The sequence below is a fragment of the Maniola jurtina genome, chromosome 25 (genome assembly GCF_905333055.1).
Source record: "Maniola jurtina chromosome 25, ilManJurt1.1, whole genome shotgun sequence".
Taxonomy (NCBI): domain Eukaryota; kingdom Metazoa; phylum Arthropoda; class Insecta; order Lepidoptera; family Nymphalidae; genus Maniola; species Maniola jurtina.
In genome coordinates, this window is record NC_060053.1 from 2488649 (window position 1) to 2505947 (window position 17299).

At 37.0% G+C, this 17299-nt stretch overlaps 1 protein-coding gene across 1 annotated transcript in view; it reads right to left on the reverse strand.

Moving 5' to 3' along the window:
* The window catches only part of LOC123878099, a 32757-nt gene extending 15738 nt beyond the window's left edge, over positions 1 to 17019 (reverse strand). The window contains exons 1-10 of the mRNA XM_045925164.1: positions 16880 to 17019; positions 16367 to 16470; positions 15645 to 15716; positions 15110 to 15259; positions 14096 to 14294; positions 12196 to 12366; positions 11165 to 11328; positions 9878 to 10009; positions 8928 to 9041; positions 8138 to 8305 (exon numbers count right to left, since the gene is read on the reverse strand). Of these exons, the coding sequence (XP_045781120.1) occupies positions 8138 to 8305; positions 8928 to 9041; positions 9878 to 10009; positions 11165 to 11328; positions 12196 to 12366; positions 14096 to 14294; positions 15110 to 15259; positions 15645 to 15716; positions 16367 to 16470; positions 16880 to 16973 (1368 nt within the window). The 5' untranslated portion in view covers positions 16974 to 17019. The remainder of the gene's footprint in view (positions 1 to 8137; positions 8306 to 8927; positions 9042 to 9877; positions 10010 to 11164; positions 11329 to 12195; positions 12367 to 14095; positions 14295 to 15109; positions 15260 to 15644; positions 15717 to 16366; positions 16471 to 16879) is intronic.
* Between the last annotated feature and the right edge of the window lie 280 nt (positions 17020 to 17299).

A 17299-nucleotide genomic window follows, 5' to 3' on the forward strand; every position in this document is an offset into this window, starting at 1 on the left:
CAAGAAAAAGATTCCTCCTCGCAATGAGATCGCGTGACATCCAACAAGTGAATTATCGACTTTATTACACAACTTATCCTCAACATGTTTTACATCATTTCCTACAATTGAAATCTTTCTATTTTAAATACCCTAACTACAACTTCATAATCCAACCAAAAATCACACTAGATTTATCCCTCGGTCCCACATCTTTAATGCTTTTTTTTTCTGTTTCGGTAACTAAAACAAAAAAAATATATATATACTCATGTTATAAAACGTTGTCAAAGCTTTCCTGAACGCGCTAAATAAGCAAAAACATAAAATCAGGCGAAATGCCAGACCAGCCGAAAAACCTTCAATGCTTAATCAGCCTAAAAAAAAAAATTATGATCACTATTCATATTATCATGAGATACTACCGGCGCTCCTAAGCGAAATTTATAAGGCACCGCATTTCGATTTTATCAAACAGACTGATCAATTTCGAGAGCACAACAAACGTGGTTTCCTGAGAGTTTCGTTAACTAAATGCATATCGAAACTGAACTATCGCGAAGCGAGTCAAGCGAGCGTGAAAATTTTTTTAAATATATTTCTGGGATAATGTCATGCCACAAACGCGAGCGTAGTGCAAAGATATTTGCCTAAAATTTCTTTCGTACAACAAAGAAAATAGTATTTTGGTAGTAGGTACTTATAATCGCGCCCTGCCCTAAGGGCAGTACTGTAGGTATATTACCATTAAAAAAAAACTTACTCTAATTTTAATAGAACATTTGCCAGGAATTTAACCCGCCAAGCGATGTTAATCCAATAAAAACAAAATCATATTGCATTTAAATGCGGCAGTACACAGTTAATTGCGTGAATACAGGTAAACAACAAAAAAAAAACCCCGCTGCCCATATACTATACCTACCTGCTACTCGTAGTACTCAAATTATTGTGCCAGTATTAAAAGTAAATTAGCTGTTATCTAGCGTGGTAGACTACGGCCTAAACCCTTCTCATTCTGTGAGGAGACACTTGTTGCTCAGTAGTGGGCCGGCCATGGGTTGTTCATGGTGAGCTGTTATCAGCAAAGTTATGTTTGAAACTCAAACATTACGCGTTTCAAGTGGTAAAAATAGATAAATGAAAACATTTCTCCTCACTTTTGTTAAAAAAAAAACACTTATTTATGCACCCCGTATTTTAAAACTATCTGACTACCTACCTACCATAATTTTAAATTTAGTTAAAGAATAACCAGATAAGATAAACCTACTTTTACACCCATTTTAGGATTTATATTTCTCAAAATGCTCAATTTATTAACCCTGGTCACTATTACTTTATTACAACGGATCACCTTCATTTTTATCAATTAACATTTTATATCCCCAATCACTTAGTAACCATTACAAGTAGAGACGGATTATTTCACTGGCAGGCGTAAAACGAAAAGCTATTTCATGTAACTTTTTCTACCTTATCCCAAAGCGGTTTACAAAAAATAATAATTTCACAAAACAACATTCAAGATGCCCAATGAGTGCTGTGTGATAATATCGCGTCACTGTGTGCTAGAAAAAGGAAAACATCTATCTATACAATGAGTGCAGCAAACGATTGAACCTAAATCCAGAACCTACCTTCCGTAAAACAAAACCACTATGTGAAAATAAATCCCTATCGTAACTCTTAACCAAACTAATTCGGCACACGATTACAAGTGTGAAGATTGAAATACCACGTTCCGTGAGATATTCACCTGTGAAATCATTTAATGAGAAATAAAACCCCGGCAGGACATAGTAGATACATCCTGAAAACTATTTAAAAGTAACAATAACGCCCATCATTAAGTAAACCACACTTTTTATATTGTTTAACACTATGTTCACTATCTATTCCATTGTACCCACGATACAGGATAACCTAGTGCGGGTACCACCACACAGACACAGGAAAATTGTACAAGACTGTATTTTGTAAATAAACATTTTTCATTTTTCATTGTAAAATAAGCCTTCTAAATACCTCAATGTTATTTAAACCACAATTTGAAGGTCGATCGCATTTGTATAACCAATATACAAGATGAATTATAAACATGTGGGTAATTCTAGGTATCATAACGTTATATAATTTCCATTCCAACTCGGAGCAAAGCTTTCTAACAAAATGATAACTAAATGTAGAACAAACAAAACGAAAACCCACACAAATAAAAAAAAAATTACCATTAATAGGTATCAATAAAAATAAAATCATGGAAAGATCCTACCCGTTTATCCAGAAATCCTTTGATGCCATGACTAGGTACTTTGATATATTGAGGCCCAAATATTGGCCTTGTGCTCCAAAATGTCTGTGGTCTACTAGACCTCCACTTCTTTCTCGTTCCTCTGTATATTTCCACTTGTTTCTCTGAGTCGTGAGCGTGACAAGAAAATATTATATTTTCTTGATGTCCCTCTTCTGACCTTTTGGGTAAGGTCTGACGAAATCACAAACACAATCTTTATGATAAATTATTACACTTTTATTTCATATTTAAATTTATTAACTTTTACATTTGTGTCAAATAAATGTTGTTCCTCTTACGTTAGTATATTTTTGAATGTCGTCGTTTTTAAAACCACTCTTACAGGTAACCTCTCCACGTTTATTAGCCACTCCCCTTTTTATCTTATCGTTATCGGCCAATCCAAATTGTACAATGAATAAACTTAGTGACTAATATACAAATCATCAAGCTCGTTTCACAAATCATCTAAGTAATAAAGATGTTTTCATCTTATATATTGATTACAAATATTATCCTTTATTATGCTACAATTCATCAACTAAAAACTATAAGAATTTTATATACAGTACGTTTATCGATCAGATGTTGAACAACTTCAGCCAATCAATGACGCCTTCTAATATGATGTTATGATTTGAGTGGCGCCAACTATGTTTTATAGATAATTAATATGGGCCAAGCTTACAATATGTATAGTATACACAATATAAGCAATTCCCTTTTATGAAGTAACAGAAGCATTATTAAAAACATAAGTATATCTCACTGGTAACAGGCATTATTGCCTTTCTCAAAGCGTTGAATGTGCCTACGTACCAACACACTGGCTTGCATAGCTCACGAGATCAAGTCTAAGTCGGTATGTGAGTAAGAGTTACTCACTGTGCTCGCAACTATTCAAAGAAAGTGCCTCATACTACAACACATACCGACATCATGAACACAAGTAAAAACAAACTGGAATGGTCTTACCAAACAACATAAACAAACGCTTAGCAGCACTTATCATATTGCCTCATGAGACAGGCAGCAGATCTCACAGATACGCCACGATGAGGTACCACGTTTTGCAGCAACGTGCGTGGCGTAGCACCACAGCACTATCAAGATGTCACGGCAAGTGACAAGCCTCGCATCCACGTGGAATGCGCAGTATTACACCGGAAATTTCAAAGAAAAGAAAGGTAAATGTGAGCACAGAGTTCAAATGAAGGAACTCTCGTTCGGTTAAGTACGTCTGTCTCTATTATGACAGGTGTACCTATTCACATAACGATTTAAGACCATATTAAAATCAATTTCAAATGTTATATCGAAAAACTCAATAGGCAACGTCTTAAATATTAGGTTCTTGCATTGGACTGAAAGTAACCATTCGCGTTTTGTTATTGCCACCACATGTAACGTCTACCGGTACCTTCAACGACAGCATAACGCCGGTACTGAATTCTGAGACGCTATGTCTAATTATTATTATTATTATTTTTCAAAAATTTACATTATTGGTACTTCCCAAAAAGTTACATTAGTCATTAATGGATCAAGGTTGACTGATTCTGAACGTTTATCAAAACAGTCAACATAACGTGGCCATATTTTATTTTACCAAACGTAGGTAGGTTTTCACGGAAGGTGACAGTAATCGAAATGACACATTAATTTACCGGCTTCTTTCTTATTTTCTTAATAGATATCGGACAGTGGAAGAACCAAAACTAGTTCACAAAAACCGTAGGATATCACGGTTTGAACGGAAATAATTTTTCAGTTTTACCTACATCGACAAAAATCTACTGTCACTGTAAATTATTATTTATGGCAGTAGCCTAAACGTGATGGTATGCGATAACCCTTAGTACTATGACAACAATCAACAAATTTAAACATTCGTTAAGCCACACACTCGTTACCGTGTAATATTTTCCACACCAAACGTTGATATTGAAAATATGCGCGTCAAAGTTACAAATGAAATAATTATTAGACCTTACTTTAATCAACGAAGATGCAGGTAGATGTGCGGCTAGCAGTCGATTCGTCGCCACGCACAATGTTGGTACCTGTACCACTCGTTAGCGCGGGTACCGGGCAGCAGCGATTGTCGAGTATCCACGCAACCCGTAAACGTAGCTCGGACGACGGATGCGACGGTGGAAGGATAACACTTTCTTACTTGAATCACGTTTCCGTTTACCACAATGCTATTGAAACAATACTTTACACAGAATATACAAAAAGCAAAACTACTACGAAACTTTAAAAATCAAGTTTAAGTACTTTATTTTGATTAATTGATTCTAATGTCGGTCAGATGAACCAAAAGCGGGTGGGCAATTAGGTTACCATCCCACTTCTGATATAAGAATACCAGAAGTGAACCTCAATAAAAATATAAGAAATAATAAATATAACCCTTATTTACATGATTAAGGCTTGATACTCAACAAAACTAAGTTAGCGCAATAATAACAGATGGATAAAACACGTCTGCACACTAAGATCGACCGAACCAAAGTGAGTCGAACTCTCACAGGCCACTTTCAAGATAGTTTTCCGAGGTGGCGCCACGGTTGCGTTCCTAAAAACATTACCAACAGATGCCACGTGACTTCCGTTCAAAAGCGCGGCAAACATGTGCGATAACAATATATATACATTATGTTTATTTACTTTATTTTATTAGTACACCCCTTCCACTTTCTTTAATTTTTATTATTTCCTCACCCTAAGGTTGCCTGGAAGAGATCGCTATTTTAGCGATAAGGCCGCCTTTTGTACATAAATCTATGTTTTTTATATATCGCACACCCAGAACAACACTGCACTAAGTCTAAATAGCTCATTTTTCAGAATCGACGAAAAACCGTTATCTCATGTTATGTGACAGTTATTGCGAATGTTCTGCACATTGCATGTAAAGAATCCAATGCGTATCAGCATTATCAAGTTCAGTTGATTGTAAACGCATTAATAATGCAAAATAATGCATTTTTTGACTTAATTCACTGTTGTGGAATGACTGAACGAAATAAAACATAATTATTTTGAGTTACGTCCTTTTTACTGATTGATTCTGAAATAATGCACTATTATTCTAATGTTTATTTATTGAAATTCAATAAACAATAACGACCCATTTGTTTTGTTTTTAGGAATATACCAATTAATAATGAAATAAAAGACAACATTTTACTAAAATCAGTAGGTACTTATATTTTGAACATAAACTAGTACTCGTTTTGGACCCTTATAACATGTAAATCACAAAAAAAAAAAAAACAAAAAAAAATCTTCAATAATCTTCTGTTAATCAAAAAATAAGAAATATTAATGGCAAAGTTGGTTGGATACAAAACAATTATAAGTAACACAAACTGTTATAAATTAAAAACAAATAAACAACAGTTACATAAAACAAAAACTGTTTAAAATTTTATGAACAAAACAAAATTTATGAAATCAGTCACACTATTTTTTATTTCAGAGTCTATTTTGCGGTGATTACTATGCTTCCCACGTGCATCAGATTCCATAAAATCACCATCTGTTTTCTTTGAAAGGGCCGTCTTAATATACCTGTCACAAATGCTCAACGTAGCCTTAAAAACTCTTTACATAACCTAATCCTGTGTTATCTTTTTCAAAATAGTAAGACGAATTCAAAGCCCTCAATTTTTGAGAAGTGATGTACCTATATTTCGGTTTGATTTCTTGTGTATGCCTTACTATGAATTCTCTTTGCCTCTCCAAATCACCCAACTGCCAAAACTGTTTGAAAATATCTCGTTTTACCATCTCGTCTATTTTAGTTTTGCAATTCAACCTGCATTTGTCGCCACAAGGTGGACGGATTTGACGCCCAGCGATCAGTTTTGCAGGATTTGTTAAAGAAACATACTCTTTTCCTGTATTCCGTAATGCCTTAGCAATCTTGGACTTCCAGCCAGCAAGGTTTCGTATTCTCTTTCTACTTATCTTGGGTTAGCTCACTGATGGAGCAGTGCCATTGGCAGAAAAAGTTGAGGGTGCGTTTGTCGGAGTAGTATTGGAATTCTCTTGAATATTTGCTGTAGATGGACCCGGTCTATTGGATTCATTATCAGATGAACTACTTGAGCTGCTGGAGCTTGACGATGATGAGCTTGAGTCTGACGAGGAGCTCGAGGAAGAAGAAGAGGGATCGTCTAGGGATTACAAGAGGCCGAGATATTTCTTTAACAGGTACTACAAAAGTAGGATCCGTGTCCGAATCATCTATAAAATCTTCTTCGTCGCTATGATCAGATAAAATACAAACGGGTACCTCCCTATCTGATGCTTTATCGGCTGATGCTGCCTTCGCTGACATCTCATCGGTTGATGCGGCAACGGTTGTATTTTCGACATCCTTTTCCACGCTGCTTTGTTGAACAGGTCCGGTTTCTTCTGTAGTTGCTTCCATTGCCATTTTAAGTAACAGGAGACCACGACCTCTCATCATCTGCCAAATAACAATAACAAATTTAATTAATTCAACAATAGTGCATTATCTCAAACAAAATTATTAATCTTTTCGTATATAAAGAACAACACAAATTGTAAATATATTTCTTTTAATTTACAAAGTAAGTAACAATTATAAGTATAAAAAAATATTTATAATGATTATTTAACAAAGTTAGGGCATAATTTATATCTACCATCAATAGTGCATTATTTAACTGATTTTCACCTTTTACGAACAATATAGAACCATTTTGAAATAATACAAAAAATCTAACATACCTTCGTCAACAATAGAGTACTATTTCGAAATAGTATCAAATACGTTGTATAAGCACAGTCACCAACACTGAATTAAAACTAAATGATTCGGAGTATTTTTTATGACACATTCAACAACACCGTATTATCACAAAATAATTCACTGTTGCGTAAAGGATCTGCGTGCTGTTCCCTAGGCGGACAAGTTGCAACTCGAAATAGTTTTGTGTTCGCGGTAAGGCTCTGGCTGCGCGTCTTCACCAATAGTGAGTTAGCGCGCACTCTGTTGGACATTTTTGTAAATATAAATACGCCTGTCTTCGTGGTATACGCGGCAAATTTTTGGCTATTCAATTATATTTACAAGTCAATTTTGCGATTTTTCGACATAATACAGTGTTGTTCTGGGTGTGCGATATTACTATGTCTTGTTGGTGTACAATAAAGAATATTTTACTTTTACTTTTACTTTAAACTTTACGCGATTATACCTGTATGTTTTACTCATGTAAGTAGCTTACCTGATTAACTTACTACGAATTTACTGCTATAAACACTCTTATAAGTACATTTTCATTGGTAAATTTGTTGTAAATTACTTACGAGGGTAAAAATTACAGGTGTAATGCGGCCTAACAGAAACGTATATAAGTATAGTATGAGACCCTGCCTCTTGAGGAACAACAGAAGGAAAAACGGAACCCTTATAGGATCACTTTGATGTCTTTCTGCTTGTTTGTCTGTCTGTCTGTCCGTCCGTGGTGTTTGTCAAGAAAACCTATAAGGTACTTCCCGTTGACCTAGAATCATGACATTTGGCAGGTAGGTAGGTCTTATAGCACAAGTAAAGGAATAAATCCGATAACCGTGAATTTGTGTTCAAATCATTAAAAAAAAAAAATTAAAATGTGTTTCAATTTTCAAAGTAAGATAACTATACGAAGTGGGGAATCATATGAAAGGGCTTTACCTGTACATTCTAAAACAGATTTTTATTTATTTTTATGCATCGTAGTGTTTGATTTATCGTGCAAAATGTCGAAAAATATACACCAGTACGGAACCCTCGCTGCGCGAATCCGACTCGCACTTGGCTGGTTTTTTATTACTAAATACCTTGGGAAAAAAGAAAGCCAATCCGTTAGCTTTCGCCAATTCATTAGGCGGTGTGTACAACCCCGGCACGAAGAGACCCCCAGGTGGTATGTACTCCTCATCTTCTATGGAGACGTCAGAATGAAACTCTTCTTCTACCTCCACTTGTTCTTCTTCTATCTTCTCAGGCTGAATATTATCATAACATTTATTAAGTTAGTTATTAACTAACAATGAAATGCAAATGCTTGTCTTGCTCTTACTTATTTAACAAGTGTAAATTAAAAATTTATAACACCCCCGACAAGTGAAGGTTACAGTAACTAGAAAAGATCGAAAAGACCTGATAACTTTCAAACGGCTGAACTGATTTTCTTGGACTATTCCGCGCCTACGATCTAAAGTATCTGAGTTTTCCAAAACATCATTTTCAAATAAATAATTATCTATGTATTTAGGCAACGTCCATCTTGACAGCTTGACATTTGTCAATTGACATAATATTATGAACCTAACGGTTATCTAACCTTCTTTTCTACAAGAAAACTAGAAAAGAGCTGATAACTCTTAAACGGCTGAACCAATTTTTTTGGATTATAGCTAAGAACACACTCGATCAAGCCACCTTTCAAACAAAAAAAAAGTACATTAAAATCGGTTCATTCTTTTAGGCGCTACGATGCTACAGACAGATACACAGATACACAGATACACAGATACACACGTCAAACTTATAACACCCCTCTTTTTGGGTCGGGGGTTAAAAATAAACTTGCTAGAGAAAGACAGAACGAATCAAATTGTTATTTACCTCATCCGCTTCGGTCGCCTCTGTTGGGGCATCGGTTTCAGCTTGTTCCCCTTCTAACGCCTCTTCGCCTTCAACTTCTTCGCCTGCAGCTTCTGGTTCTGGCTCAGCTGGCAACTATGAAACAATTTTTTCACCCGGCTAAGCGAGGCTTTTATGACGTCATGACTAATAAAATATGGCGGATGTGATAAAAACATAACAAGAAACTTGAAATAAATGGTTATACCTGGTTTGGTGTTGAGTTTAATATGTTGTATATTGGTTAGGAAATATTTTTTAATTTTAAATTTTTTTATGACGTCATGTTTAGTAAAATATGGCGGATGTGATAGATAAAAACATAACAAGAAACTTGAAATAAATGGATATACCTAGTTTGGTGTTAAATGATGTTGTATATTGGTTAGGATTTTTTTTAAATTTTTAATTATTTCTTTGCGTGGATTCGTGCATAGAACCCTATACTAAGTCGCCGCTGTCTTTCTGTCCGTCTGTCTGTCAGCGGGCTGTATCTCATGTTCCATAATACTGACTTGAAATTTTCACCAAATGTGTATTTCTATTGCCGCTATAATAACAAATAATAAAAATTTCTAAATGGCCTTAAATTTTTTTGAATGAGTTACTTGTTGTACTCGCACTTGACCAATTTTTTTGCAGTCTTAGATGGATGCGTGCTAACCTAGAAGGGGTATATAAAAGTCTTAAATATGATTAATGCATCACTGTAGCACGTTAAATCACTTGCCGGCAGCCACGGCCGAAGCCCTTCAGTAGACCACAGGCGTCCAGAAATTTATTCTCCAAATTGATTCAGCTGAAAATTGAATCCAGGAAATCCCACCTATAAGACTACAGTGCTCACCACTGTACCAGATTAATTGTTCAAAGTTCATACCTACTTAAGAATTCGCAGAAGATCGAATAAAGTAGGTACTTAGAAAACTTACTCCAGCTTGAATTCTTGCCATTCTTTCCTCTTCTTGCCTCTGTTTCTCTTGTCTCTGTCTCTCTTCTTCAGCTTCTCTTGCCAGGCGCGCCTGTTCAGCTTGCAAACGCTCTCTTTCCTCTCTTTCTTCACGCTTTATTAAAAAATCAGCAGAAAGTTTAATGATTTCCCCGCGACACGGAATTGAACCCCCGACCTCCTGAATAAGCGGCCAACGTTGTAGCCACTAGGCTGATTATACATTATACTATTATGGCTTATACAATACTAGGGGATGCCCGCGGCTTCGCCCGCGTGGATTTCGATTTTTTAAATCCCGTAGGAACTCTTTGATTTTCCGGGATAAAAAGTAGCCTATGTCCTTCCCAGGGATGTAGCCCATGTCTGTACCAAATTTCATCAAAATCGGTTCAGCGGTTGGGCCGTGAAAACGTAGCAGACAGACAGACAGACAGACAGACACACTTTCGCATTTATAATATTAGTATGGATATTATAGCTTATACAACATAAATTACTAAATAGACGATGCCCGCGACTTCATCCGCGTGGATTTAGGTTTTAAAAATCTTGTGGGAACTCTTTAATTTTCCGGGATGAAAATTTGCCTATGTCAATTTCCGGGATGCATTTGCTGTGTACCAAATTTCATATAAATTGGTTAGACGGATTTGTCTTTAAGAGTCCCGTAGGGACTCTTCGGTTTTCTGAGATAAGAAGTGTGTCCTTTCCCAGGATGTAAGCTAACGCTGTACCAAATTTCATCAAAATCGGTCAAACTGTTGAGCCGTGAAAAGGTAACAGACAGACAGACACACTTTTGCATATATAATTCCAGCTGATGCCCGCGACTTCCGTGGACATAGGTTTTTAAAAATCCCGTAGGAACTCTTTGATTTACCGGGATAAAAATGCCTAGCATATGTGTTAATCCAGGGTATAATCTATCTTCATTCCAAATTTAAGCCAAATCCGTTCAGTAGTTTTTGCGTGATTGAGTAACAAACATCCAAACATCCACACTTTCACATTTATAATATTACTAGAGGGTGCCCGCGACTTAGTCTGCGTCTTTAAAGATCCTATGGAAAATCTTTGATTTTCCGGGATAAAAAGTATCCTATGTATAAGCCCCAGGATATAAGCTAACTCTATACCCGTCAGAATAGGTTCAACTTTTGGGCCGTGAAATGGTAGCAGACAGACAGACAGACAGACACACTTTCACATTTATAATATTAGTATGGATTAGGATTACGATGACTAGTAGGACTAGTAGGATACATACCAACTTCTGCATTCTGGCTTCATATCTCTCCCTGCGAACTTCCCTAGCAGTTTTGCTTATAGTAGCGTATCGTTCATACGGTGGTATGGGGGGTAGTTGCTTCTCCGGCGGTTGGTCCTCCTTTGGTATGGGGATCTCTTCGTATATAGTGTAACGCATCAATTCTGAAATAGGTTTCTTACTTCACGATCCCTCTAATATCATAAGGGTCGATTCACACCAGTTGCGTACACGTGACACGTGCGTAGTGACGCACGTAAACCCCTGACACACCGGGCTACGCATACGTAAACGCTTTACGCAAGCGGTGTGCCATGTTTCATACAATTCCATACATTACAACGCAATGGTACGCGCTACGTCTACGCTTGCGCAGCCTGTGTGAACGAGCTATTAAGACGAAAGTTTGTATGTGTATTTATGTGTGTATGTTTGTTACTCTTTCACGCAAAAACTACTGGTCAGATTTGGATGGGAATGGAGATAGCTTATAAGTACCTGATTTAATACCTAAGCTACTTTTTATCCCGAAAAATCGTGGGCATCCTTTATTAATATTGTAAATGTGAAAGTTTGGGGTTCGGTTTCTGTTACTCCTTCACACCACAGTCAATGAACCCATTTGAATGAAATTTGGAATGAAGATAGCTTATACATAAACACACAGGTTTCACTACTATTTTAAGCCGATCGTGGTTAAAATTAGCTAAAGCCTGCCATTATGACTTAGACCTTTATAGCCTCGATAGCTCAACGGTTGAGGAGCGGACTGAATTCCCAAAGGTCGGCGGTTCAAACCTCACCCGTTGCACTATTGTCGTACCCACTCCTGGCACAAGTTTTACGGGAGAAAGGGGAGTATCAGTCATGATTAGCATGGATTCTTTATAAAAAAAAGACCCTCAATGTTGGATGTCAAATCCAAGAACCGCACACACACGCACACACACTCACACACACGCATACACGCACACAGCAGTTAAGCACCACTCTCATACCCTTCCGATAGTGGGATAAAAAAGATTACTAACTGACAAAGTCCCTTGTATCACTCTCTTGTATTTTAAACAAGACGACTAACGCTTCCCCCTTCATGAGGGCGTAGAGACAAGCCTCGTTTGGCTCCACGTCACTCATGTACAGAGCTTCTTTGATTGCCGCCTCTGTCATTTGGTAGGTTTCTTTGGCGGCCACTTGGATACCTGAAAATTATACATGTTTTTAACCCCCGACCCAAAAAGAGGGGTGTTACAAGTTTGACGTGTGTATCTGTGTATCTGTCTGTGGTATCGTAGCTCCTATACTAATGAACCGATTTTAATTTTGTTTTTTTTGTTTGTTTGAAAGGTAGCTTGATCAAGAGTGTTCTTAGCGATCCAAGAAAATCGGTTCAGCCGTTTGAAAGTCATCAGCTCTTTTCTAGTTACTGTAAACCTTCACTTGTCGGAGGTGTTTTAAATTTTTAATTTACACTTGTTACATTATCTATACTAATATTATAAAGAGGAAACCTTTGTATTTTTGTATGTTTGTATTGAATAGGCTCAAAAACTACTGGACCGATTTCAAAATTTCTTTTACCATTACTTAGAGGGATTCTTCCGAATCCGTATAGGCTATATTTTTACCCGGAAAATAGAAATGTCCACCCGTGCGAAGCCGGGGCGGATCGCTAGTCAATAATAAACCTCTACGTTTAAGCCACGAAGAAAACAGTAAACCTAGATTTATTTAAGACAACTCTCACTCATGCCAGTCCCATTTTTTTTTAAATCGCTAAGATGGTAAGTGGATGTAGAAAGTTGGGGACTGTATAGTGACGTTTTCTTGAGAAGATCTATGTCCAAGTTGTTGGATAAGTTAAGTAAAACTAAAGAGGATATTAAAAGTCTTACTGATCCGATTCCACTTTACATACAAATTAAAGTGAGCCCGATGACAATGTGGCCAGTAGAGGATGGACTTATAATTATCTGACGTCCATTGCTTGACTTTTAAAATATGTGACAGACTGACAGAAGAACAAAGAAGATGATAGGAAGTACGCGCAAGAAAAAGACCGAGGTTTGTGTGGTCATTCTCTTGAGAAGATCTCTGTTTTGCACCCATGCAGGTTGATGACTAGATAGATGGATCCATATCTATGGATGGATGTAATCTATATACTAGTCTATCTATACTAATATTATAAATGCGAAAGTGTGTCTGTCTGTCTGTCTGTCTATCAGTCTGTCTGTCTGCTACCTTTTCACGGCCCAAAAGTGTAACCGATTCTAACGAAATTTGGTACAGGGTTAGCTTATATCCCGGGGACGGACATAGGCTACTTTTTATCCCGGAAAATCAAACAGTTCCCTCGGGATCTATAAAAATCTAAATCCACGCGGACGAAGTCGCGGGCATCCTCTAGTACTCAATAAATAAAAAGTGTCTGTCTGTAATTTCGAAATAGCTACTTCATATTAAGCTTATATGGTTATTTGAACTGTACCATAACTGAATCACGCGTTTTTAAATTTTTTGTCTGTCTGTCTGTTTGAACGAGCTAATCTTTCGAACGGCTGAACCTATTTTGACGGGACTTTCACAGACACCTCACAGAAATCCTGGTGATCCCACGTGATTTTTAAAGGCTCATCCGTTTAAATGTTTTTACGTGGTACAGAAAAACGTTGCATCCCGGGGACGGGTTATTACGGATTGGCTACATTTATCCTGGGAAATTATAACTTAATAAAGTTCCTACGGGATTTTTAGAAACCTAAATCAACGCGGGCGAAGCTGCGGGCATCAGCTAGTAAAGAATAAAGAAGAAGGCTGAGGACTGTGTGATGGTATACCCTTGAGACCTATGTTTTGAACTGATCTGTTGAATAGATAGATATTAGCAAGATAGAGATAGTAAGTGGCAATGTACAAGGAGGCTCTTACTGATCTGATCCCACTTTTCATACAAGTCCAAGTGAGCCTGGTGACAATGCGGCCAGTAGAGTATGAAGTTCAAATGTCTGACGTTCCTCGCTAGACGCTCGCACACTCGTTTCTTCCGCGCTGCGATGGTTAAAACTCTAAGTCTTTCTTGAGCTTCCCGTGTTTCCTCTTCCATCTTGAATTCTTCTTCTATTCTAGCCTGTAAATTACTTTCTTGAATACCTATTGTTGCGAGACTTCAACATGATTAACTTATCTCCCGCTCCCAATCCAAGCATAGTTTTCTCCACCACCCATTAAGTGACTGAACAAAATGGTCGCTGCTATCAAATTCTGTTGTAGGTATTTAGATCTCATGTGTAAAAAAAACAGCCAAGTGCAAGTCAGCCTCGCGCACAAAGGGTTCCGTAATCGGGTATTTTTTCCGACATTTTGCACGATAAATCCAAAAATATTATGCATAAAAATAAATAAAAATCTGTTTTAGAATGTACAGGTAAAGCACTTTCATATGATACCCTACTTGGTATAGTTATCTTACTTTGAAAATTGAAACACATTTTAATATTTTTTAAATGATGTAAGGACAAATTCACGGATTTCGGATTCCTTTTCTTGTGCTATAAGACCTAACTACCTGGCTTTCATGATTTTAGGTCAACGGGAAGTACCCTATAGGTTTTCTTGACAGAAACGACGGACGGACGGACAGACAGACAAACATACAACAAAGTGATCCTATAGAGGTCCGTTTTTCCTTTTGAGGTACGGAACCGTAGGATAGAAAATTGATATTTTCTTTCCTATACAAATGACAAAGACCAAAAAATTCAGTTAACCATTTTGAGAGACCAACCAATCACAAACGAAGCTATATTTTCGATTAAGTTTCGAATAGGTTTTCTAGTAGTACAGAAAAAGTAGAGTTCTATGTCCTTGTCATTTGTATGGGATTACATAACAGAGAAAGCCCTATACTAACATCTCTCCATGGATAGACAAATAAAGACTTACGGCTTCTTCTGGTAATAATTCGCTTATCTCTTGCTTCGGTCGCTCAACACCTGTCTCTGCCTCTTCTTTCATCAACCCAAGCTCCTCTTCTATAATACGACACAGTTCCAAACCGTTTGCGCCGAACATAGCACGCACTAGTTTGCCCTTCTAGAAATTGCAAGTTTCTCTAAATCCATACATACTAATATTATAAAGTCAAAGTCAAAGTCAAAATCATTTATTCAAAGTAGGTACAATTGTACTCTTTTTGATGGTCGAAATTGTTAAACTTGTACCATATAGTGGTGATAATTAATTACGTTACTTAAAACTAAAGCTACGAGGTAAATGCGAAAGTGAATTCTTAACTGAAGGGAACTCTTTCATTTTCCGGTATAAAAAGTAGCGTGTTAATTCAGGGTATAATCTGCCTCGATTCTGAATTTCAGCCAGATCCGTCCAGTAGTTTCTGCGTGAAAGAGTAACAACCATACGTACACGCAAACTTTCGCTTTTATAATATTAGTGTGATTAAATATGATAAAAGTCTTACCGATATAAAGAGAAATGTTGGTTCGCTTTTATTTCTGAATCTGGATAATACGTCGATATTATCAGCTGCAGCCTGCGGAAAAATAAAAACCCATTTTTTGACGTGACAACGTCTTATAATTCGATAGAGCCGGCTGCACACACGAAAAAACCTGACTCATGCGGCGTTACCTCGCTCTGAGGCGTTCCATGTAAGGCTTGAAGTGCAAGCGAAAGCGCAGAACGAGCGACAAAGAAGCACAATCGGCCTTTGTTGCCTACCCTTAAAAGGTGCCGATTGCATCATTGTGCCTGTCTTCTTTATTTTTTTTAAATTATATATACCTACCTACTTCGGAGCGTGGAGGTATTCTTATGTACCTAGGTATATATTCGAATAAAGAAGTTGTGGTCTAATATTTGAAGAGTAAAGCAGTACCTAGTTAAAATATACTGACAGGATGCCCGCCACTTCGTCCGCGTGGAGGGATTTAGATTTTTAAAGATCCCGTGGGAACTGTTTGATTTTTCGGGATGAAAAGTTGTATAATGGCGTACACGGGACACGTGCGTAGTGACGCGCGTAAACCCCTAATACACCGGGTTGAGCATACGTCCACGCATTACGCAAGTGGTGTGCCATGTTTCATACAGTTCCATACATTACAAGTCAACGCAATGGTACGCGCTACGTGTACGCTTACGCAACGCTTACGCAGCCTGTGTGAACGAGCTATTAGTTACCTTAACCATGTAGATACGCTCTTGACCGATTTCAAGTTTTCCCTTTCTGATTGCGTTTGAGGTTGCTAGACAATATCCACAGAACTCTGAATACACTTCCATGCCTGAAAATATATACTAATTTTTAACCCCCGACCCGACTTAAAAGAGGGGTGTTATAAGTTTGACGTGTGTATCTGTGTATCTGTCTGTGGCATCGTAGCTCCTAAATTAATGAACCGATTTTAGTTTAGTTTTTTTTTTTGAAAGGTGGCTTGATCGAGAGTGTTCTTGGCTATAATCCAAGAAAATCGGTTCAGCCGTTTGAAAGTTATCAGCTCTTTTCTAGTTACTGTAACCTTCACTTGTCCGGGGGTGTTATAAATTTTTAATTTACCTACACTTGTGTCGTATTAGTTTACAAATTCCGAAAAACCAAATTAAATTTGAATTTCGCAGGCAGACACATTTAGTCATCGATGTATTTAGTGCGCCTTAATAAGGAACCCCTAAAAAGAAGAATATTTTACATACATATCAGTACGTTATAATATGTAGTTAAAGCTTCCTCAAATTCCTCGTTGGTTTCCACAGTCTCTTGAATCGTAATCTGCCCCTTTCGAGCCATGTCTTCAACTGCTTTTAAAACAAACTTAATACGATATTTCTTGCTCTAAGGTGGTATGTCTAGATTCTATCACAAAATTATGTCATCAATGTCATTCTAGAACTTTTTCATTGTCATCAATGTCACTCTAGAATGACATTGATGACATAATTTTGTGATAGAATTACAACAATAGAGTATGAATCATGTATGAATCACGTCAGTATGAATAGAGTTTATAACTTTACTTATTAACTTCAACAAGTCTAAATTAAAAATTTGTAACACCCCCCGACAAATGAAGTTTACAGTAAATAGAAAAAAGTTGATAACTTTCAAACGGCTGA